The 22,979-nt window shown below is 42.9% G+C and overlaps 1 protein-coding gene across 7 annotated transcripts in view; it reads right to left on the reverse strand.

Annotated features, from left to right (window-relative positions):
* Window positions 1-1,053: 1,053 nt before the first annotated feature.
* otud4 (OTU deubiquitinase 4) overlaps window positions 1,054-22,979 on the reverse strand; it is a 30,412-nt gene continuing 8,486 nt past the window's right edge. The window contains exons 6-22 of one of the 7 annotated variants that reach the window (XM_034164437.1): window positions 22,450-22,531; window positions 21,451-21,616; window positions 10,220-10,274; window positions 10,026-10,125; window positions 9,373-9,437; window positions 9,193-9,293; window positions 8,823-8,920; window positions 8,488-8,650; window positions 6,143-6,281; window positions 5,980-6,057; window positions 5,296-5,892; window positions 5,163-5,247; window positions 3,431-4,759; window positions 2,972-3,012; window positions 2,198-2,876; window positions 1,974-2,053; window positions 1,054-1,657 (exon numbers count right to left, since the gene is read on the reverse strand). In XM_034164437.1, the coding sequence (XP_034020328.1) occupies window positions 1,193-1,657; window positions 1,974-2,053; window positions 2,198-2,876; window positions 2,972-3,012; window positions 3,431-4,759; window positions 5,163-5,247; window positions 5,296-5,892; window positions 5,980-6,057; window positions 6,143-6,281; window positions 8,488-8,650; window positions 8,823-8,920; window positions 9,193-9,293; window positions 9,373-9,437; window positions 10,026-10,125; window positions 10,220-10,274; window positions 21,451-21,616; window positions 22,450-22,531 (4,323 nt within the window). In that variant the 3' untranslated portion in view covers window positions 1,054-1,192. Of the gene's footprint in view, window positions 1,658-1,973; window positions 2,054-2,197; window positions 2,877-2,971; window positions 3,013-3,430; window positions 4,760-5,162; window positions 5,893-5,979; window positions 6,058-6,142; window positions 6,282-8,487; window positions 8,651-8,822; window positions 8,921-9,192; window positions 9,294-9,372; window positions 9,438-10,025; window positions 10,126-10,219; window positions 10,275-21,450; window positions 21,617-22,449; window positions 22,532-22,979 lie in introns of all 7 variants that reach the window. The other 6 variants (XM_034164440.1, XM_034164438.1, XM_034164436.1 and 3 more) reach the window with 6 other exon arrangements.

Below are 22,979 nucleotides of genomic sequence, written 5' to 3' on the forward strand. Positions count from 1 at the left end.
GCAAATTGAGATCTAGTTTTGTGTTTGGAATCTGTTAACTGTCGATATGATGTTCTAAAGGTCTCGTCAGCTAACTGACTTACCCAACAATATTGCCAGAGTCACTTTCACTTCACAAAAAGGCACAATATAAGCAAGTTGTGGCACAAGATGTGGTAGATGTGGAGTATCATAAGGAAACATGAGCTATGACACGAACATATGGAAAAATTGGAATGGGCTGGTTGTCTGCCTGGGTGGTTGTCATTTAGGACCCCATGGTTTTGTAGAACAGTAACAAATCAGTAATGACTGTTAAGAGAAATGTTTTATTGGTTCAATCCCGTAGAAAACTCCAGCAGACTTTGTTCTGTACAGCAGTTTATACAACATAAAAGTAGCAACACTAAGGCACTCTAAATCCAGACACAGAAGGACAGACCCACATAAACACACAAACAAAAAGTCCACGGCTACCACAAAACTCTTCTTTCAGTTCCAACTTGAAATCATGACCCAGACAGGCGCTCAGAAGAAAACACAGTTCATTACTGGTGATGCTGCTTAAATATCTACACGTCCACAGTCACGCTTCATTTCAGAGACGCCACAATGTCGCACAACATTCTACTAACAAAACGGCTATTTCTTCAAACCTGCAGCGGGTATGTGCGCGGTCAGATTAGCAAAACTCACGCCAGCAGTCAGACTGTGCCATAGACGATGCACATCACGTCACTGAGAATCAGCGCCGCCTGTTGCAGATATTCGAACGGCGCCACAGAGTGCGAGGTAAGGCACTGCGTTTTCAGCTACCTGTCAAATTTGGTGCGATTTGAAAAGGAAAAATACGCTAAGCACAACTACAACAAAAAAAGAAAGAAAGCCACATTAACGCACCTGAAGTCTTTACACATTTTTAATCTAAGAAGCAGCGCGGGGAATACGATTGTGGTTTTACCGTTTAGTGTAGATGACCACTGACGTGCTAAACCGCTCAGAAACAGGGTATCCTGTACACGACAACATACAAACATGGCCCATGATGCAACGCGGCGTCACAACTTAAAGGCACGACGAGCAGTGTCCCATCTGTGTCAGTAGCTTCACCACAGTGCATGTTGGGAGAACGGTCAGTCCACAGCTGCTACACCACAGTCCACCAGTCGTACATCTGGGGTTTTTTTGGGGGGGGGATCTTTCATTGCTGTTGCTAGTAGCCTCTCTCCCGGCCACGCCCCCTCTGGGTGGCGTTGAACTGCACATAACCAAATCCGCCCCCCGTGTCTCCCTGTCTCCCCCTGTACAGCCCCCTGCTGCCTCGGTGAAAGCTGCCCCTCCCCCGCCCTCCTCTGCCAGAGTTCTTCCTCGACCCCCGCTGGTTCGAGCTGAACCCCTCCGACTCGTCCCAGTTGTCCTCTGTGCTGCAGCCGACCGACAGCGAATCCGTCGCCATGAAACCCACCTGACCTCCTTCCGTCACCACGGGGACAAACGCTTTGGAGGGATTGGCCAGCTTTCGCTGGCCCCGGTAAGGTCGGGAGGTGTGGCTGCCGTCGCTTGGGCCGGCGGGCTTCGCAATGACATCGTACATTGCCGGGAGAACTGGCGTGTTGCTGGACTTGGACAAAGTTGTCATGGAGACATCCTTCACCTCAGGGTCGGAAACCCACGTGAGCTAAGAGATGAACAGAGTTTTAAAATTTTACTACTACAATCCTGTGCCTTTTTTTCTTCTATCATTCTAAATTATACTATTGTATTCACAGCTATGTTACTACAACTACTACAGCCGCCAAATTAAATAAACTAACAGAGTAGCTATGTGAAAGATGATGCAATGAATAACTAAACAGTAAATGGACTGCATTTATATCACTTTTTTTTCTTCTATAGCAGATGCTCAAAGCACTTTACAGCAATGCCTCATATTCATCAGTGAGTACCATCTGTACTGTTGTGGGTGGATGTATGTGGCGGGTGGATGTACGTACGATGGGGTTGTTGTTGAGGGGTGGGTCCACCAGCAGCACTGCTCTGGTCAAACTCTCTCTCTGATCCTTCTTGGTGAGGGCTGATGGGAAATAAAAATAACATCAAAATTAAGAGCTGATTTCAAAGTTCTTTTGGTTTTCGCCTAGAGAAAACTCAACTTTTTCACAACTGGGACATTCGATGCCACCAAAACTCATTGTGCAGAAATAGCATTTAAACGCACCTAAACTCGGCAAAGCGGCGACTGCTGACGTTCTGCAGCTATTAGCATTAGCCACATTAGCAGCAGTGAAACCCTCCAGAGGACTGGGGACTTGGCCAGGCCCAGAGGCCAGGTTGGCCAACGCCTCACTGTTGGCGTGCTGAAATGCCTCCATGGTGCCCTGGGTCACCTGCAGCTCACTGGGACTGGTGAGGGAGGGGTATACCAGTGACGAAGCAGGGTACTGATGAGCAGTGGTGGGGTACAGCGGGTGCCCTGATACCTGACCTTGGTGATACCCCTGAGATGAAGGCGGTGGAGTCGGGTAGTGTGCAGTCGAGGCAGGGTAGCCGGAGGAGTAGTTGGGGTTTCTGGGTGGAGGCAGCTGCTGTTGTTGCCACGGCAACAAGGCACAGGGCATCCTGTGGGTGACAGAGTATCCTGTCTGACTGAAGGTTGACTCACTGGGATGGGTTGGTTCAGTGGGGGCAGCGTGGTGGTCGTACTGAGGTGGCACTGATGCAGAAGCGGGGGGGTACTGGGAGGACAGCACCTCTGACTGCTGCCTGATGGGCGGAGTTGAGGGCGGGTAATGATGGGCGGGAGACGGGGAGCGGGAGGGGATTTTGGGATGCATGGTGTGTGCCTGATGGAGGGGGAGAAGGTAAATGTAGGGGGGGAAAATGGGCATGGAGTAAGCCTGGGGGGTGGGGGGAGAAGAACAGAAGAGTCTCTTTAGAAAACAGAATTTCTATGTGAACATGAGGTTATTTGATGTAGTTTGCGTTCTTGTACCTTTACACCAAGGTTGAAGAAAAACTTCAAGATGTTGACATCTGTAAAAGAGAAACCAACACTCATCACCTCACTGAAGTAAAACAACAAAGACAAACTTCACCAAGAAGACGTGTTGCTCCATTACATCTGCCAGCCAGTAGAGGGTGGGGTTAGTTAAACCCCAGCATGTTTAGAAATGTTTGTGATGTCATGAGGCTGGTGTACATATACAGACAAAAATGGTTTTGGAATCAGATTCAGGTGTGAACCAGCTCTCAACAGACGGGTGAAGGAGCAGTTCATTTGATTTAAATCGACAGAAGCCTCTTTAATCAAAGTTTTGGTGAAAAGGTGGATAATCTGACCACTTTGTGTATTCTGTGGGGAACAGGAATAGGTTCATTTGTGTTTATATCTTCCCACACATCATGCTCTTGTTTGCGCTCTATTTAGTTCCATGATGTGTAAACATCTAACCTTGGGGGAGGTCCTCCCCTGCAGGACTGGACGAGTAGGGCGGGATCATAGCCACATCACCTTTCTCTCCCTGGGGGAAGCCGGGATACAGTGGGTCCTGGTATAGCTGTTGCAGAGGAATGGCTGCCGCGATGGACTGGTGGTAGGATGGGTGAGGATGGGGATGTGCAGGGTGGAACTGGGGGTGAGGAGGGTGTGACTGCTGCAAGGGAGGATGGTCCATAGAAAAACCCTGAGTGGGAGGGGGCGGGGCCTCACTCTGATCCTGGTTTTGAGGAGGCGGATGATTCTGGGAGGTGGAGAGCAAGGATGATTGACGTGGGAGGTGGGATGGTTGAGGACTTGGGGCTGGTTGATCATCTGGGACAGGGTGTGACACCTGAGCCTGCGCAGGGGCAGAAACAGAGGTTTGGGAAAATGATGGGTTACAGGACTGAACTGGGATATGCTCAGGCTGGAGCTGGGAGACAGACTGACTGGACTGGGAGAAGCAGTACAGCGTCTGTGGGACAGAAGTCCCTTCTGTGTGGGACTGGGAATCCTGCTGGACATGAGCCTGGGAAATGGATGCCTGGGTTTGGAGCTGAGGAGCCTGGGATTGATCGCTGGAAGCACCTGTTTGGATCTGGGTTGAGGACATCTCTGTGTCAGGCTGATGAGCCTGGATTTGTGTTTGGGGAACCAGAGACGAGGTTTGATGGTGAGAAATGTGGACTTTGTTTTGAGTTGGGTGAGCAAGAATCTGCTTATGGGATGCAGAGTTCTGCAACAAAGGAACCTCCGGCTGAGGAAACCTGGTTTGATTTTGTTGCTGGGGAAACCGTGTGTGGGTCTGAGCCTGAGCCGCTGTGTGTGCATAGGGAGCCTGGGGTGCCGTGAGGCTGTGGGGCACAACGTGCGCCTGGGTCGTCTGGGGTGCTGCGAGGCTGTGGGGTGCCACGTGCGCCTGGGTCATCTGGGGCACCACGTGCGCCTGGGTTAGCTGGAGTGCCGGGAGGGTATGGGGCGCAATGTGCGCCTGGGTCATCTGGGGTGCCGGGAGGGTGTGGGGCGCAATGTGCGCCTTGGTCGTGTGAGGCACCACATGCGCCTGGGTCATCTGGGGTGCTGTGAGGCTGTGGGCCGCCATGTGCACCTGGGTTGTCGGGAGGGTGTGAGGTGCCATGTGCGCCTGGGTAGGCTGGGGTGCTGTGAGCACATGGGGCACCACATCTGCCTGCGTAAGCTGTGGTGCCATCTGCGCCAGGGATGCTGTGTGCACCTGAGGATCCTGGGTTATGGTCTGGATTGTGCAAGATCCCATCAGAGACCCACTAGTACTTGGGAAGGCTGGTGACAAAAGATACAAATTAAAGTCTCTTCAATATTTTAACACAATCAATGACAGAATCAAATAACTGGTTATTTTCTTTCTTAATTGTCACAGTTCAACAGTTTCAGTACATTCTATCCAACTGCCAATTATAAATATAAATCTCCAACACAAAACAGAGGCCCTGTAGTTTTCCGACTGGACAGCTACAGAAATGATTCAATAAATGATCAAAAAACAGTTTCAACACATCATAAGGAACATTTTGTAGTAAAACACCTGTGATGCTGCTTGGAGCTGAACTTCTCAGTCTGAGACACTCCATCTACTCCTCACACAGACTCCCCAAAAGGAGTTGCAAAAAACACCTCACATTCCAACAGCGAGAAACCCTGTTTAATATTTAAGACTAAAGCTTACCTGCAGGTGGTGATGAAGCTGACGACGCAACACAGGGAGGAGGAGAACGACGGAGGAGCGAGGAAGATGGCTGTGGACTGGAGCACTGGGGGAGAGGGGTAATGGGCAGGAAGGAAGAAAAAGAGAGCGAGGAGGGGGGAGGAAAGCCCTGCGCAGCAACAGCAGAGGGCGCAATGGGAGCGATGAAAGTGGGAGCAGAACCTGAAGAGCACAGAGACACACAGGGCGAGGAATTTGGAGCAAGAGGAGGAGAGGAGGTGGTGGTGGTGGTGGTGGGAGGACTTGGGGGCGGAGCAGCAGCAGGGAGTACAGGAGCGACGGAGAGGAGAGCGGCGGAGGGTGTGACAGACAGCGGCGCAGCGCTGGTTGATACAGTGCCTTTAACTCTCACGACATTTGCTCTGGAGGCTGAGGTGTTGGTTTTAGGAGTCAGTGCAGAGGAGGTGCATGGAGCAGCTGCGGCGGCACAGTTGGCGGCCACAGATTTGAGGGGTGGGCTGGAAGCGGATGCTGCTGTAGCAACCACGTTCTCTTTGGGAGACTTGAACGTGCTCACCCGGGCTGGCCCGGGGTCAGAGTTCACAGGTGAAGTAGGAGGTGGTTTTGTGGATGGAGGGGCGGGGCTGGCCTGTGCAGGAGCAGCAGCGGGAGATGCCAGTGGGGGGCTGGAGGATTTGGGTCTTTCTCCAGCAGAGGGCGATGGCGCTCCGATGTCGTCAACTGGACTTTTCTGGAAACAAAGTGAAGGAAACGTTGATGGACAAGAACTTCCAGCGGCATAAAAATGTGTAAAACACACAGTCTGCTATCATCATACCAGTTTGACAGCTTTCTGGGATCTTCTCTTCTCTCCTCCCTTCCTCCTTCCACCTTCACCCTGAACTGTAGGTTGAGTCTAAAAGACAACATTTAAATTTATACTTTTTTTCCAAACCGTGTACAGCTGCACCGTGGACAAATCAGAGTCCTGTTCATCTCACCCCGAGGGCCGGAAAACTGGTTTCATCTCGGAGCTGGAGTTCCACCAAAGCCACGTTCCTCTCCTCCTCCTCTTTGGCCAAGCGCTCCTGCTCTGTCAGACCAAACAACGGCGAGTCCACCGAGCATGCAGCCTTCCTGCTGAGAGCAAAAATAACCTTTTGTCAAATCTGTTGTGTCATTTACATAAGATGAAGGTTCTGACACATCACAACATCAAATGGACATATTTACCTCCACCAGCAGACAGAGGACACCTGTCTGACATTTTAACCACTTTGTCATAAACTGTCATCATGAACATGCCTGATGTCACAAAGCTTTACAGATATCCTGCTGACTAAAATGTAGCGACCGCCTTCCTAATACTGTTTTAGCGATTACTCCAAGTGCCTCCGTCTAGTTCCTGTTACAGACGCACCACCAAGTGGAGCAAAAATCGCAGTCAGACAGCCACAGATGTACAAAAACACAGCCACATTTAGGCTCCTCCCACTTGGCAACATTCCAACATTTTGTGACATAATGCAGCCAGCGCAACAAACAAATGCAAATAAAGAGAACATAATGAATCTCACGCAAGCACATACTTTAAAAAACACCCTACCACAGCATAAATAGTTCTGATTTTTTAAACAGAACTTTTATTACCAGTTTACCATTAAAGAACTGGGTGCACACGGACAATCAGGAAGACAAATAATGTTCCTGAGCAGTAGCTCATCTCGTGATCTGAGAAGTGCTCCTGTGTTTCTGCAAGGAACTGATTATGAAATATACAAAAAAATGGAAGATATGTAGGAAAGCATATAAATCCTACAGCGAAACATCTTAATAGTGTATCATATTGATGAGGAGGCTGAGAGAAGTGGACTAGCATAAATGTTTTTTTCCAGTACTTCCCAGCGAACACCTGGCTGCTATTTTTAGGACAGAAGGACCGTCCTGGGTGATCACCAGGTGGGACACAAAGCAGCGCTGTGAGGTGGTGGATGTGGCAACATGTTCCCAAAGCAGAGCTGATCACACTGTGCAAGTATCACATTCACGGCACGTATAACGTGACACACACCAAGTCAGGCTGCTTTAGCGTACTTTTAATATGGAGGCACAATTCAAACATGTTACACATTCAATGAGTCACATAATAATAATAAAAAAAAAAAAAAAAAAAAAAAACAGTTGAATTTCATCCTCTGCTCTAAATGAGATTTTTTCCACATTGATAAAGCAGCCAGCAACTGTTTGTGAAGGTTTCATTCTGTAATGGCGTTCTGTGTAGAGAATTAAGCAACGCTCCCTCTGTGGGGGTTCATCACCAATTTTTGGTCTGGCTGCACGTTCATGTCTAGTGCATCACATTTCTTCATATACATGCGAGTCCCCCTCACTCCGTTTATAAAGACAAAGTAGTACTGACTACCTTACACCTCCTGTAAAAAATGTGATCAGACTTGAATCAACATACAACAAACACTTGATCTCCAAACTAAGGTTGAAGCTCGGCTGCCTTTATAGAAATAAGTTGTTTCCTCTTAAGTGCCCAGAAGCTCTTGATAACTGCATTCCTGCCCTGACTGGACTACGATGATGTTGTGTATATGTGCGCTTTAACCAGTTGTGCAGAGTCGCTGACATCGCTTTATCACTGTGCCGAGATTGATCACTGGTTGTCGTTGCCTCACACACCACTGAGTTGCATGCCAAAGCTGGCATGCCCTCTTTGACTGTTAGGCGATATACACATTGGATGACTCTTATTGGACTGGTTCCAACCTATTTACCCAGTTTACTTCAGAGATCGGAAAGCCGTTATGCTCTGCATTTGAATGACATGTTATGTCTCCGTGTGCCTCGTGTCCGCACTGAAACCGGAAAGAAAGCTTTCAGTTTTTCTGCTCCCTCTGATTGGAATCTCCTCCAATCTGAACCGAAACTGTTGACTTCTTTGAATAACTTCCACTCTGTTTCAAGAGATTGAGAATGGAATTCCTTGGCACAATGCCTGTGTCTTTAAAATCTGCCCCCCCCCCCCACACACACACACACACCGTTACAACTCAATGAATAAGATGATTGTATTTTATTTGTTGCTAACCTTCTCTTGATGTTAACTTGTCTAGCATGATGTGTGCTCTGTGTGTGATCTGGCTTTTCCCCATGCAGAGCTGTTTGAACTGTTAAAAGGCTCCAGCTGCTGGTCCTTCTGCTCAATGCAGAGGAGGGAGAGGGACAGAGGAATGGGGAGGAGTGGCTGAGGAGAGCAGCTTTGTTTTGTCCTGGAAAATGGAGTTAATGTGACATCTTGGAGCAGAAAATTTCATCTGAGAAAGAGAGACAAACTGACCTGATGGTCCTGGCTGCTCCCTGCTCCTCTACAACAGCCTGCGGAGGCCAAGAACTCTGTTTCTGCAGACGTCCACCAGAGCCTACCGCCGTTCCCTGGGAAACGGAGGATGATGGGGGGAGGGACTTCCCCCTGCCTTTACCGCGTACCCTCTCTTCCCATTCTGAGAAAGTAGTTTTAAAGAATTATTATTAAATTAGAATTATTGACGAGACGATGTGTATTAGACTAATGGGTATTGAGGCAGTCAGTCAGACTTTCCACAGTACAATTATGTAACAGTACGTATGTTTTTTTGTTTTTACATTAACATGGTCACAGTAGCGTCTTTTCACCTCCGCCGTGTCCGTTACTGAGCCTCTTGTCTCTGTTGGCGACCGTTCGCCAGCTGTTCTCTTCACGGAGGGGACGTAAGCTTGACAAAGGCACCTGTCTACATAAAAACACACAAAAACCACCAGCCTAAGACACACAAAGAAGACATCCACACTAGAATTAACAGGTGCATTCAACTATACATGGAACTGTGCGTCACAAACTTAATGTGACGCATGTGGAATCTAACACCATCGGATAGAACTTTCGCTCAACTTTCTCTTGTACTGGATGTCACTATGTCATGTGACAATGGGTTTTCAAGCACACATCTCTTAAGAAGTGTCGACCAGCTGACCAACGGTGTGACACAAACACAATGTAACCTACTTCCTGCCAAGCTCTTCCATGTAAACCGTGACTGGACCGTTGCTCGGCGACACATCCTTAATGGTTGCGTTGTAGCACCTCCCACTCCCATTGAGGCAAACCTACATTGCAAAAAAAAAAAAAAAAATCAAAATACCCAACTGCAGAATCATGACAGAGGGTGTCTGGGTTCACACCGACCTGGCAGCGGTCTCCTACGGCGTACTGCATCCCAGCAGCAATGCTGTAGTCCAGCTTCTGTTGGGCTAAAGGAGGAAATGCACAATGTGGTTTCAATGTGCACGTGTTCAACTCACAGAAAGTGAGAAATGATGTGGACACCTCTGTGAAACATGGAGTTTTGTTTGATTTGTCTCAAAACTCACTAATTATCCATTTAAATGTCACAAGCTCAGTAACTTTACTCAATCGCCTCAAGTTTAACATACAAAATATCAAACCTAAACCAGCTGACTACATAATTGACAAACATAGATACTTTAAGAAGTATCAGGCTGTGCAACTCCTCACTCGGGGGGAGGAGGAGTAACAAGAAGACAGAGGACGGGAATGAGAGGAGCAACTGTAGCTCATGAGCCAGTCCTTCTGGTATTTATATTTGTATTTACTTTTTGCATATTTTTTCATACTGCTATTTTGATACTCTGTGTGCTCTTACTGGGTGTGCTACTCTCCAATTCTGCTGGCACTTTCCCTGAAGGAGTCTTCCCAAGGGATTAATAAAGTTCTATCTAATTTAATTGAAATAGTCGACCACCGAAAAAAATGTAATTCACTGCAGCCCAAGTGCTTATTGATCACTTTTGATGACTTAAAAAAAAATATCTTCTCACCTCTCTTAGTCTTGTGCCACATGTCGTACTCTACGTTCCTGAACAGAGTCGGGTTCAGAGACCGCTTCACCCTCTCAGAGAACCAGCCACGCCCACGGCCCTGACACACACAGTTAATGGGTGAGATTTCTTTCATTAATGACAGCACATAGACCCATAGAAGAGGACACAGATTGTGTGGATGTTCATGTTACCCTGTAATTCTGGCCACTGTGTCTTGTCCCTGTAGCATTTGTTCCGTTTTCCACCCTACAACATGAAACATGCATGAGGATACGCTGGAAGACGTCACCCAAGCAAAAAAAAAAAAAAAAAAAAAAAAAAAAAAAAGAAAAACTTCCATCTTATTTTTACTGAATGGATGCTGTATCACCTTCAACTTCCCAACATCCAAATATGAAACTCTGGTGTCAATGAGAATGCACCATGGGGGGGGGGGGGGACTTGTTCTGTTCTGGGGGACTTGTTCTCTCAAAAATTCTTGAAAGGGTAGTTGTAAAACAGCTAACTGATCATCTGCAGAGGAATGGTCTATTTGAAGAGTTTCAGTCAGGTTTTAGAATTCATCATAGTACAGAAACAGCATTAGTGAAGGTTACAAATGATCTTCTTATGGCCTCGGACAGTGGACTCATCTCTGTGCTTGTTCTGTTAGACCTCAGTGCTGCTTTTGATACTGTTGACCATAAAATTTTATTACAGAGATTAGAGCATGCCATAGGTATTAAAGGCACTGCGCTGCGGTGGTTTGAATCATATTTGTCTAATAGATTACAATTTGTTCATGTAAATGGGGAATCTTCTTCACAGACTAAAGTTAATTATGGAGTTCCACAAGGTTCTGTGCTAGGACCAATTTTATTCACTTTATACATGCTTCCCTTAGGCAGTATTATTAGACGGTATTGCTTACATTTTCATTGTTACGCAGATGATACCCAGCTTTATCTATCCATGAAGCCAGAGGACACACACCAATTAGCTAAACTGCAGGATTGTCTTACAGACATAAAGACATGGATGACCTCTAATTTCCTGCTTTTAAACTCAGATAAAACTGAAGTTATTGTACTTGGCCCCACAAATCTTAGAAACATGGTGTCTAACCAGATCCTTACTCTGGATGGCATTACCCTGAGCTCTAGTAATACTGTGAGAAATCTTGGAGTCATTTTTGATCAGGATATGTCATTCAAAGCGCATATTAAACAAATATGTAGGACTGCTTTTTTGCATTTACGCAATATCTCTAAAATCAGAAAGGTCTTGTCTCAGAGTGATGCTGAAAAACTAATTCATGCATTTATTTCCTCTAGGCTGGACTATTGTAATTCATTATTATCAGGTTGTCCTAAAAGTTCCCTAAAAAGCCTTCAGTTAATTCAAAATGCTGCAGCTACAGTACTGACGGGGACTAGAAGGAGAGAGCATATCTCACCTATATTGGCCTCTCTTCATTGGCTTCCTGTTAATTCTAGAATAGAATTTAAAATTCTTCTTCTTACTTATAAGGTTTTGAATAATCAGGTCCCATCTTATCTTAGGGACCTCGTAGTACCATATCACCCCAATAGAGCGCTTCGCTCTCAGACTGCAGGCTTACTTGTAGTTCCTAGGGTTTGTAAGAGTAGAATGGGAGGCAGAGCCTTCAGCTTTCAGGCTCCTCTCCTGTGGAACCAGCTCCCAATTCAGATCAGGGAGACAGACACCCTCTCTACTTTTAAGTTTAGGCTTAAAACTTTCCTTTTTGCTAAAGCTTATAGTTAGGGCTGGATCAGGTGACCCTGAACCATCCCTTAGTTATGCTGCTATAGACGTAGACTGCTGGGGGGTTCCCATGATGCACTGTTTCTTTCTCTTTTTGCTCTGTATGCACCACTCTGCATTTAATCATTAGTGATCGATCTCTGCTCCCCTCCACAGCATGTGTTTTTCCTGGTTCTCTCCCTCAGCCCCAACCAGTCCCAGCAGAAGACTGCCCCTCCCTGAGCCTGGTTCTGCTGGAGGTTTCTTCCTGTTAAAAGGGAGTTTTTCCTTCCCACTGTAGCCAAGTGCTTGCTCACAGGGGGTCGTTTTGACCGTTGGGGTTTTACATAATTATTGTATGGCCTTGCCTTACAATATAAAGTGCCTTGGGGCAACTGTTTGTTGTGATTTGGCGCTATATAAAAAAAATTGATTGATTGATTGATTCTGTAGAAACTTTTTATTTTACTGAATAAACAATGGAGAAAAACCCACTGCCTGCTGAAAATGGTGCCATTATATAGTTATTATATATAGGGCGCTGTGACAGAATTGTTTACAACACTGCCAAGCATGGCTGGATCTCTCCCCCAGCCCCTAATCGCTCCTTAGTCACATTAGCTACAAGAGACAGAGGAAAAGTGAGCAGCTTCCATTTATATTCAATAAGAGTGGGCGTGACCAACAATAATTCGCTATACCAAGGCCAAAACAGATGAGATTCCAGAGGTGACATATGAATGAATAAATGAATTTATTCGGCACACACACACCCGAAAGAACAAACATACAAATAACATGAATGTTATATAAACAAAGCCTGTGAGTCCGAAAGGGTGTGGGCAGAAGCAAAGCTTAACGCCCACCCCTGCTAGTACAAGTCCAACAATCGTAACAGTCATAATAACAAACAAATTCACAACACACTACATAACACACAGACATACACTTCAATATTCAATTACACTTCAATATTCAATTACACTTCAATATATGTATAAGTATATATATATATATATATATATATATATATATATATATATAAAGCGTCAAATCACAACAAACTTGGCCCAAGTCACTCCACTCATAAGGACCAACCTTGCCAACCCCCAGAGCAAGCACTGGTGAGAAAAAACTCCCTTTTAGGAAGAAACCTCAAGCAGACCAGGCTCTAGGGGGTGACCCTCTGCTTGGGCCGTGCCACGTGTCCCCGCGGTGAACACAGCTTTTCAGTGGTTTTCATGTCAACCTATAGTCCGTAAATTATACGGATTTTTCAGAGTTTCAGAGTCATACGGACGTACAAATAAAGTCGGATATTCAGGGTTTGGTCTGTAATAAACTTTCTGCAGCGCGGCTCCACTTTGAAGCCATGAACCATTTAAGCAATGTTTCGATCCAGTAGCTCGTTGGTTCTTTGATTCACTGCTATTCAGAAACGGAAAGCCGCTTCTTAACCCCTCGCAAAGCCATTAAAATATCGTCAGTCACTTTTGTGTGGCTTAAAGTCACTAACTGGGACTCTTGTCTTGTTGCTGTCAAGAAACGAGAATCGTCCTCCGTTCCGTTCACACAGCTCGAAACGCTGCGCTGCTGAGACAGAGTCCGGTCGGAATTAATAACTTCAAAATGAATAAATGACACCTCTTTCCAAATGTAATACAGACAAGAAACTACAATCGACAAACGTTTTTTCCTCCCAAAATGAAACGTGCTGTGAAGCACAGCAGCTGTAAGAGCTCAGCTCAGATATATGGAAACACATTCATGCCAATAATGTCTGAAAGGAAATGCTTTTGACAAAAACTACAGATTTTGTTTATTCCTATTTATGTCCAGAGATCAAGGATTCACCATGTAGAGTTCATTATGTACAAAGTTTAAGGATCCAGTGACTAAATTCATATTTATTTACTTTAAGACTCAAAATGTTCAATTTCAATTCAATTTAATCGGCTTATAAAGTGCCAAATCACAACAAAATCTAAATATACTAAAACAAATACATCACAATTGTACACATATCAAATTGTAGCATGTGTACAATTGTGACGTATTTGTTTTAGTACATTTAATCATGGACATGAATATTGTTATTTTGATATGAAACAGGATAACAAATGACCTGTCAGTGGTTTTGTATTTGATTTCATTAGTGTGTTTCAGTTGAAATTTACATTTTCAAATTTATGCAATGTTCATTTACATTTTCAAATAAAACTGTGCTTTTAAGCGGCTTTTGAATTCATTTTTGGGTTTCACATATACCATGCAATTAATCACAGAAAGTCACTGAGTTAATGCGATTAAGATTTTTTTTATGTTTGCCCACCCCTTTATATATATATATATATATATATATATATATATATATATATATATATATATATATATATATATATATATATATATACACACACACACACACACACACACACACACACATATATTGATTGATTGATTATTTCGAGCTTTACAAAATAAGCATTTCTTTCACATTTACATTTACCCACATCGGGTTGAAAGGAACAGGAAATACGTACATACGTACAAACATACATACAAGCGCATTTAGCCCGAAAAGGGGTGGGAAGAAGACGAGCTTATTTAATCAAACATACATACTGGTAGACCAAGGAAGACATCAAAGCGTCAACACAGAAAACTTAAAGCAATATGTCTCAAAAATCAAAAATGCACAACAAAACAAATGAGGAACGAATGGGAGGGAACTGGAGTCAACGTCTGTGACCAAACTGTAAGAAACCGCCTAAAGGAAATGGGATTTACATACAAAAAAGCTAAACGAAAGGCATCATTAACACCTAAACAGAAAAAAAACAAGGTTACAATGGGCTAAGGAAAAGCAATCGTGGACTGTGGATGACTGGATGAAAGTCATATTCAGTGATGAATCTCAAATCTGCATTGGGCAAGGTGATGATGCTGGAACTTTTGTTTGGTGCTGTTCCAATGAGATTTATAAAGATGACTGCCTGAAGAGAACATGTAAATTTCCACAGTCATTGATGATATGGGGCTGCATGTCAGGTAAAGGCACTGGGGAGATGGCTGTCATTACATCATCAATAAATGCACAAGTTTACGTTGATATTTTGGACACTTTTCTTATCCCATCAATTGAAAGGATGTTTGGGGATGATGAAATCATTTTTCAAGATGATAATGCATCTTGATATAGAGCAAAAACTGTGAAAACATTCCTTGCAAAAAGACACACAGGGTCAATGTCATGGCCTGCAAATAGTCTGGATCTTAATCCAATTGAAAATCTTTGGTGGAAGTTGAAGAAAATGGTCCATGACAAGGCTCCAACCTGCAAAGCTGATCTGGCAACAGCAATCAGAGAAAGTTGGAGCCAGATTGATGAAGAGTACTGTTTGTCACTCATTAAGTCCATGCCTCAGAGACTGCAAGCTGTTATAAAAGCCAGAGGTGGTGCAACAAAATACTAGTGATGTGTTGGAGTGTTCTTTTGGTTTTCATGATTCCATAATTTTTTCCTCAGAATTGAGTGATTCCATATTTTTTTTCCCTCTGCTTGGTCTAAAAAAGTAACTGTTACTGACTGCCACAATTTTTTTTCCTAATTTCTTATAGTGTTTCTTAAAGCCAGAAAGTTGCCATTTGAAATGACTTTAGTTTTGTGTCATGTCTGTGATCTGCTTTTTTTCTACAAAATTAAACAACTGAATGAACATCCTCCGAGGCCGGTGATTCCATAATTTTTGCCGGGGGAGAAGAAGAAGAAGGGGGAGGAGGAGAAGAAGAAGAAGAGGGAGAAGAAGATAATAATGATAATATTATTATTATCAATCAAATTTTTATTTTTAATTGATATTGCTGGTGTCATTCCTTGAGTCATTTTCATATGTCAATAAGTTCCCCACATTTATTCAGAGAATGACTATTTAGAAGAATTATTATTGTATGCGTCAATGGTAGCGCTCTCTCTATATATATACACACACACACACACACACCATCTATACACAATGCATACACATACACACATATGTATACAAATAAGTTTCATTTATCTTATTATTTTATTAATTTTATTAATTTTTTTCCCCCTTCCCCATACGTCTTGTGTGTGGTGCATTAAATGATGCAAAGTATTTTGTAAACCTGCTGCCAGAGGGTCGCCCCCTGACACAGGTCCACCTTTTGCTGAATGTCCTAGGCTCTGCATTAAAAGACAAGGTTTTGGAATCTGCTGGCAGAAGGGGGAGACCTTCGAGCAACAGACCACCACTTGCCGGCCCTGATCTGGTGATAGTGATCTAAGTGGGGGAAACAAGGAGGAAAGAAAAAGAAAAGTGTTTTTATGTATCAATAAACTTATATATGTACACATTTATATAAATAGAAATATATACACATATATACATACACAAACACATACATATATACATACATACATACATACGTTTCCCACCTCTCTCTAAGTTATTACCATCGGCACCATACTTCTATTTGACTAGCATTTCGACTACAGGATCGTAATGTATAAAAATAATACTTTTGACCATGGTTACGACACCAGCAATAACAGGTATTATGCAAATATGTTAACATATATTAACAAACATATAGTAAGATTTTATTATTTTCTTTTTTAATAATATAATTTACAATTATGGCTATGATATATATAATTCAATTGATGTACAGTATAATTCTAGGTATTTTATGAAAGTTTGTGTGTCCTAGCGAGACCCCTTCTATTGCTGACAAGGCAAAAAAACAAAAAGGTAAATTAAGTTGAAATAAATTAAAAAGACATAATGATCACGCACCTCTCTCCTCATTCATGTATTTCAACAGAACCATTTCTTTGTATCTTTTCTGAATTGATGGATATTTGGACATTGTTTGAGCTGAGGTACCAAACTATTCCACAGCTTAATGCCACACACGGACACACAAACTTTTCCTGGTAGTTCTCACTGCCTTGACTTTAAAGTTACCACATCCCCTAAAGTTATAGCTCCCTTCTCTCTGAGTGAAGAGACTCAGAATATTACTAGGTAATGAATTTTTACTGGCTTTATATAATAATTGTGCAGTGTAGAAATTAACCAAATCTGGCATTTTCAACAATTTGGATTGCAAAAATAGACTATTTGTGTGATCGAGATATCCTACCTTATAGATGATTCTTATTGCACGCTTTTGGAGTATACAGAGGGGATGTAGCAAACTTTTGTAATTGTTGCCCCAGAGTTCTATACAGTATGTTAAATAAGGAGAGACTAAAGAACAATACAATAAATATAATGCATTATGATCCAGAAAATATTTTGCTTTGTACATAACAGAGACATTCTTGGAAACTTTTTTTATGTACGTATGTGGCTGATATGAGACTTCCAGCTTAATTTACTATCAATGGTTATCCCTAAAAATTGGATTTCTGACACTTTATCTATTTCGACACCGTCTATATTTATTAGTAAATTAGAATTGTCATTATGATTTCCGAAAAACATGACTTTAGTCTTATTTATATTTAGGGATAATTTAATATTCAACCAGGTTTTCAGCTTAATTAATTCACTATTTACCACATTAATAAGTCTGCTATAATTATCACAGGAATAGAATATATTGGTGTCATCTGCAAATAATAATTTTAATAATTTTGACACATTAAAAATGTCATTTATATAAAGATTAAAAAATGTGGACCCAGTATGGATCCCTGTGGGACCCCACAAGCGATGCCCAAACATCCAGATTTGAATGCACCCATCTGCACAAACTGGCGTCTCTCCGTTAAATAGCTTTGAATCCAGTTCCAAGCCACTCCCCTGATACCATATCTTTCCAGTTTATTGAGTAGAATTGAGTGATTAAGTGTGTCAAACGCTTTCTTTAAATCAATGAATATTCCAACTATATAGTTTTTACTATCTAAGGTGTTTGTGATCTCTTCTATTGCTTCAATTATTGCTAGTGAAGTTGACCTTCCAGACCTAAACCATATTGACTTTCGTTAATTATGTTATATTTTTGTATAAAGGATTCTAACCTGTTGTTAAAAAGCTTTTCTAAAATTTTGGAAAATTGTGGGAGTAGAGAGACCGGTCTGTAGTTTGTGAAGATATGTTTATTTCCATTTTTGTATAGTGGAATAACTTTTGCCATTTTCATTTTGTTCGGGAATGTCCCTGTTTGAAATGACAAGTTACATTATATGAGTCGGTGGTTTTGATATGCTTTTAATTATTGTTTTTACTAGCTTCATATGTATGTCATAACAGTCGATTTTTTATTTTTACATTTATTAACATCTATTATTTCGGCTTCACTTCACTAACACTGGAGAGAAACATTGTGTTTGGATTGATTTTTATGAGTGATTCCTGCTCCTTGTTACCACCTTTGGGAATTTTTGCTGCCAAGTCGGGTCCAATATTAAAGAAGTTATTAAAACCATTAACTATGTTATTCATATTATAGATGTCCCTGTTCTTATCAATAAAATAATTTGGATAAGAATGACCTCTTACCTTATTTTTGATTATCAATCAATCAATCAATTTTTTTATATAGCGCCAAATCACAACAAACAGTTGCCCCAAGGCGCTTTATATTGTAAGGCAAGGCCATACAATAATTATGTAAAACCCCAACGGGGTCGATCACTAATGATTAAATGCAGAGTGGTGCATACAGAGCAAAAAGAGAAAGAAACAGTGCATCATGGGAACCCCCCAGCAGTCTACGTCTATAGCAGCATAACTAAGGGATGGTTCAGGGTCACCTGATCCAGCCCTAACTATAAGCTTTAGCAAAAAGGAAAGTTTTAAGCCTAATCTTAAAAGTAGAGAGGGTGTCTGTCTCCCTGATCTGAATTGGGAGCTGGTTCCACAGGAGAGGAGCCTGAAAGCTGAAGGCTCTGCCTCCCATTCTACTCTTACAAACCCTAGGAACTACAAGTAAGCCTGCAGTCTGAGAGCGAAGCGCTCTATTGGGGTGATATGGTACTACAAGGTCCCTAAGATAAGATGGGACCTGATTATTCAAAACCTTATAAGTAAGAAGAAGAATTTTAAATTCTATTCTAGAATTAACAGGAAGCCAATGAAGAGAGGCCAATATGGGTGAGATATGCTCTCTCCTTCTAGTCCCCGTCAGTACTGTAGCTGCAGCATTTTGAATTAACTGAAGGCTTTTTAGGGAACTTTTAGGACAACCTGATAATAATGAATTACAATAGTCCAGCCTAGAGGAAATAAATGCATGAATTAGTTTTTCAGCATCATTCTGAGACAAGACCTTTCTGATTTTAGAGATATTGCGTAAATGCAAAAAAGCAGTCCTACATATTTGTTTAATATGTGCTTTGAATGACATATCCTGATCAAAAATGACTCCAAGATTTCTCACAGTATTACTAGAGCTCAGGGTAATGCCATCCAGAGTAAGGATCTGGTTAGACACCATGTTTCTAAGATTTGTGGGGCCAAGTACAATAACTTCAGTTTTATCCGAGTTTAAAAGCAGGAAATTAGAGGTCATCCATGTCTTTATGTCTGTAAGACAATCCTGCAGTTTAGCTAATTGGTGTGTGTCCTCTGGCTTCATGGATAGATAAAGCTGGGTATCATCTGCGTAACAATGAAAATGTAAGCAATACCGTCTAATAATACTGCCTAAGGGAAGCATGTATAAAGTGAATAAAACTGGTCCTAGCACAGAACCTTGTGGAACTCCATAATTAACTTTAGTCTGTGAAGAAGATTCCCCATTTACATGAACAAATTGTAATCTATTAGACAAATATGATTCAAACCACCGCAGCGCAGTGCCTTTAATACCTATGGCATGCTCTAATCTCTGTAATAAAATTTTATGGTCAACAGTATCAAAAGCAGCACTGAGGTCTAACAGAACAAGCACAGAGATGAGTCCACTGTCCGAGGCCATAAGAAGATCATTTGTAACCTTCACTAATGCTGTTTCTGTACTATGATGAATTCTAAAACCTGACAAACTCTTCAAATAGACCATTCCTCTGCAGATGATCAGTTAGCTGTTTTACAACTACCCTTTCAAGAATTTTTGAGAGAAAAGGAAGGTTGGAGATTGGCCTATAATTAGCTAAGATAGCTGGGTCAAGTGATGGCTTTTTAAGTAATGGTTTAATTACTGCCACCTTAAAAGCCTGTGGTACATAACCAACTAACAAAGATAGATTGATCATATTTAAGATCGAAGCATTAAATAATGGTAGGGCTTCCTTGAGCAGCCTGGTAGGAATGGGGTCTAATAAACATGTTGATGGTTTGGATGAAGTAACTAATGAAAATAACTCAGACAGAACAATCGGAGAGAAAGAGTCTAACCAAATACCGGCATCACTGAAAGCAGCCAAAGATAACGATACGTCTTTGGGATGGTTATGAGTAATTTTTTCTCTAATAGTTAAAATTTTGTTGGCAAAGAAAGTCATGAAGTCATTACTAGTTAAAGTTAATGGAATGGTATAATATAATTTAATAGCCACCTCAACTGACTCCTTTCGACGTGGAGGAGCAGCGGCTCGACTCCGAGCTCCTCCCGAGTGACCGAGCTCCTCACCCTTTCTCTAAGGGAGCGCCCAGCCACCCTGCGGAGGAAACTCATCTCGGCCGCTTGTACCCGCGATCTCGTTCTTTCGGTCATGAGCCAAATCTCATGACCATAGGTGAGGATCGGAACGTAGATCGATCGGTAAATCGAGAGCTTTGTCCCCCGACTCAGCTCTCTCTTCACCATGACGGTCCGATACAGCGACCGCATCACTGCAGATGCTGCACCGATCCGTCTATCAATCTCACTCTCCATCCGTCCCTCACTCGTGAACAAGACCCCGAGATACTTAAACTCCTCCACTTGAGGCAAGGACACTCCACCGACCTGAAGAGGGCAAAGCACCTTTTTCCGGTCGAGAACCATGGCCTCGGATTTGGAGGTGCTGATTTTCATCCCGGACGCCTCACACTCGGCTGCAAACCACCCCAGTGCATGCTGAAGGTCCTGATTTGACGAAGCCAACAGAACCACATCGTCCGCAAACAGCAGAGACGAGAGCGGTCGTACAGGGACAGGATAGCCCTTAGCAAAGGACCCCGGACCCCGTACTCCCGGAGCACTCCCCACAGGGTGCCCAGAGGGACATGGTCGAACGCCTTCTCCAGATCCACAAAACACATGTGGACTGGTTGGGCGAACTCCCATAAACCCTCGAGCACCCGATGGAGCGTGTAGAGCTGGTCCAGTGTGCTGCGACCAGGACGAAAACCACACTGCTCCTCCTGAATCCGAGGTTCGACCATCGGTCGAATTCTCCTCTCCAGTACTCTGGAATAGACCTTACCGGGGAGGCTGAGGAGTGTGATCCCCCTATAGTTGGAACACACCCTCCGGTCCCCCTTCTTAAACAGAGGGACCACCACCCCGGTCTGCCAATCCAGAAGCACTGTCCCCGATCGCCACGCGATGTTGCAGAGGCGTGTCAGCCAAGACAGTCCCACAGCATCCTCTTATATTTTTAGTTTCTATATTGTTTGTGAAGATGTTATCTATTAGAGTTGCACTATTCAGTGTAATTCTGCTTGGCCTGGTGATAACATAAAAGAAACTTAAAAGGGCTTGAGTGTCCTACCAGAGTGTGTCACCTGGGTCCACATCAGACTCGTCACTGCTGGCACATGCAGCCATGTTGTCGTCGATCAAGAGGTCAGAGTGTCGGCTGGCACGTTGGCTGAAACGGTCCAATGTGTTCCTGTCTGCCTTAAACACGCCACCATACAGCAGCTCGTACAGGATGGCTGCGTTCACACACACACACAGACATGCAGCTTCCTTGAAATATTTCAAAGTAATCGCACCAAAAATCACAGGACAGAAACAGTCAAGAGCTTTTAGGTTGCAGCCTTTTAGGATACAAGTTAGTTACAGTTTAAACAGTCATCTACCTTATTTTCTGGACTATGTGTCATGCCCAACTATCAGTTGCATCTGTGCAAAAACGCATCATCAACAGGAAGAGGAAAACATGGGCACGTATACCTCATTAAATGCAATTAAACTTTTTAAAACTCCTGTACATTTTTTAAATATAATCATTAGCTATAACTTAGCTGAGCCAACCTCCACATTGCTATTCAGGTTGTCCCATAAACTTCAAACAGGTGGATTGCCAAGTAAATTTATATACCTATTCAAGAGTGTGGCCTTTCAGTTTGAGAGCATGATTTATTAATTCCATTCATTCTCTAGCACCTAGCATATCCTCATTCAGATCATCTTCTTGTCTTCCATGATTGGCATCAAGCTTAATGGAGCATTACTGCCACCTTCTGCTCTAATTTGAATGACATGACCATTTTCAGATCAGTATATAGGAGAAGCTTGTCATGTGTGTAGACTATGTAATCTTGTGTTCAGAGATGACAATTTAGCTTTTTTTTTTTCCTCATATGTTGCTTCGAAATTCATGTCACAAGACAAGTGAAACAAAAAAGTGACCCATAGTCCGGAAAAGATCAACTTTTAACTATTAAGCAAATTTTCAAATTGAAAATATAAGCATATGATTCAACTCTTGACTAGTCTCAATATGACTAGTCCTGAGATTCCTCCACCCCAATTACACACTCACACTGGCAGATGGCAGCATTCTTAATGTAGGACATGGGATAAACGCTGTCGTAGTGATTCCCATTGAGAAAGCACAATCGTACCTGAGACAAAGAGCAGGAAAACATCATCCATCAGTTACAACATAAAAAAAATACTAGAGCTTATTAAGATTCAAAGATTCAAAGAAATTTTATTGTCATATGCACAATATAGAACATGAACATGTTCCCTGCACAATGAAATGTGTCTACTGCATTTAACCAAATCCTAATTGCCAGTAGGAGCAGAAGTCGCCATTAGGCGCCCGGGGACCAGCTCCAGATGTACATCCCTGCCTTGGTCAACAGCAGGGCTGAGCAAACCAACACCGACCCATAACAAACAACACACACACACAAAACATGGGCCGGCCCGGTACATAAAACATATATATGAAAGCAAAACACGAGGGAAAAGGAGAAAAAAAAAAACCCTCATAGCTGCTGCATTACACAGCAGCAATGAGGAAAAAAAAAATCCCCATCAGCACAGAAAAACAATCACAGAGAC

Source organism: Thalassophryne amazonica, chromosome 23 (assembly GCF_902500255.1).
Source record: "Thalassophryne amazonica chromosome 23, fThaAma1.1, whole genome shotgun sequence".
Lineage (NCBI taxonomy): Eukaryota > Metazoa > Chordata > Actinopteri > Batrachoidiformes > Batrachoididae > Thalassophryne > Thalassophryne amazonica.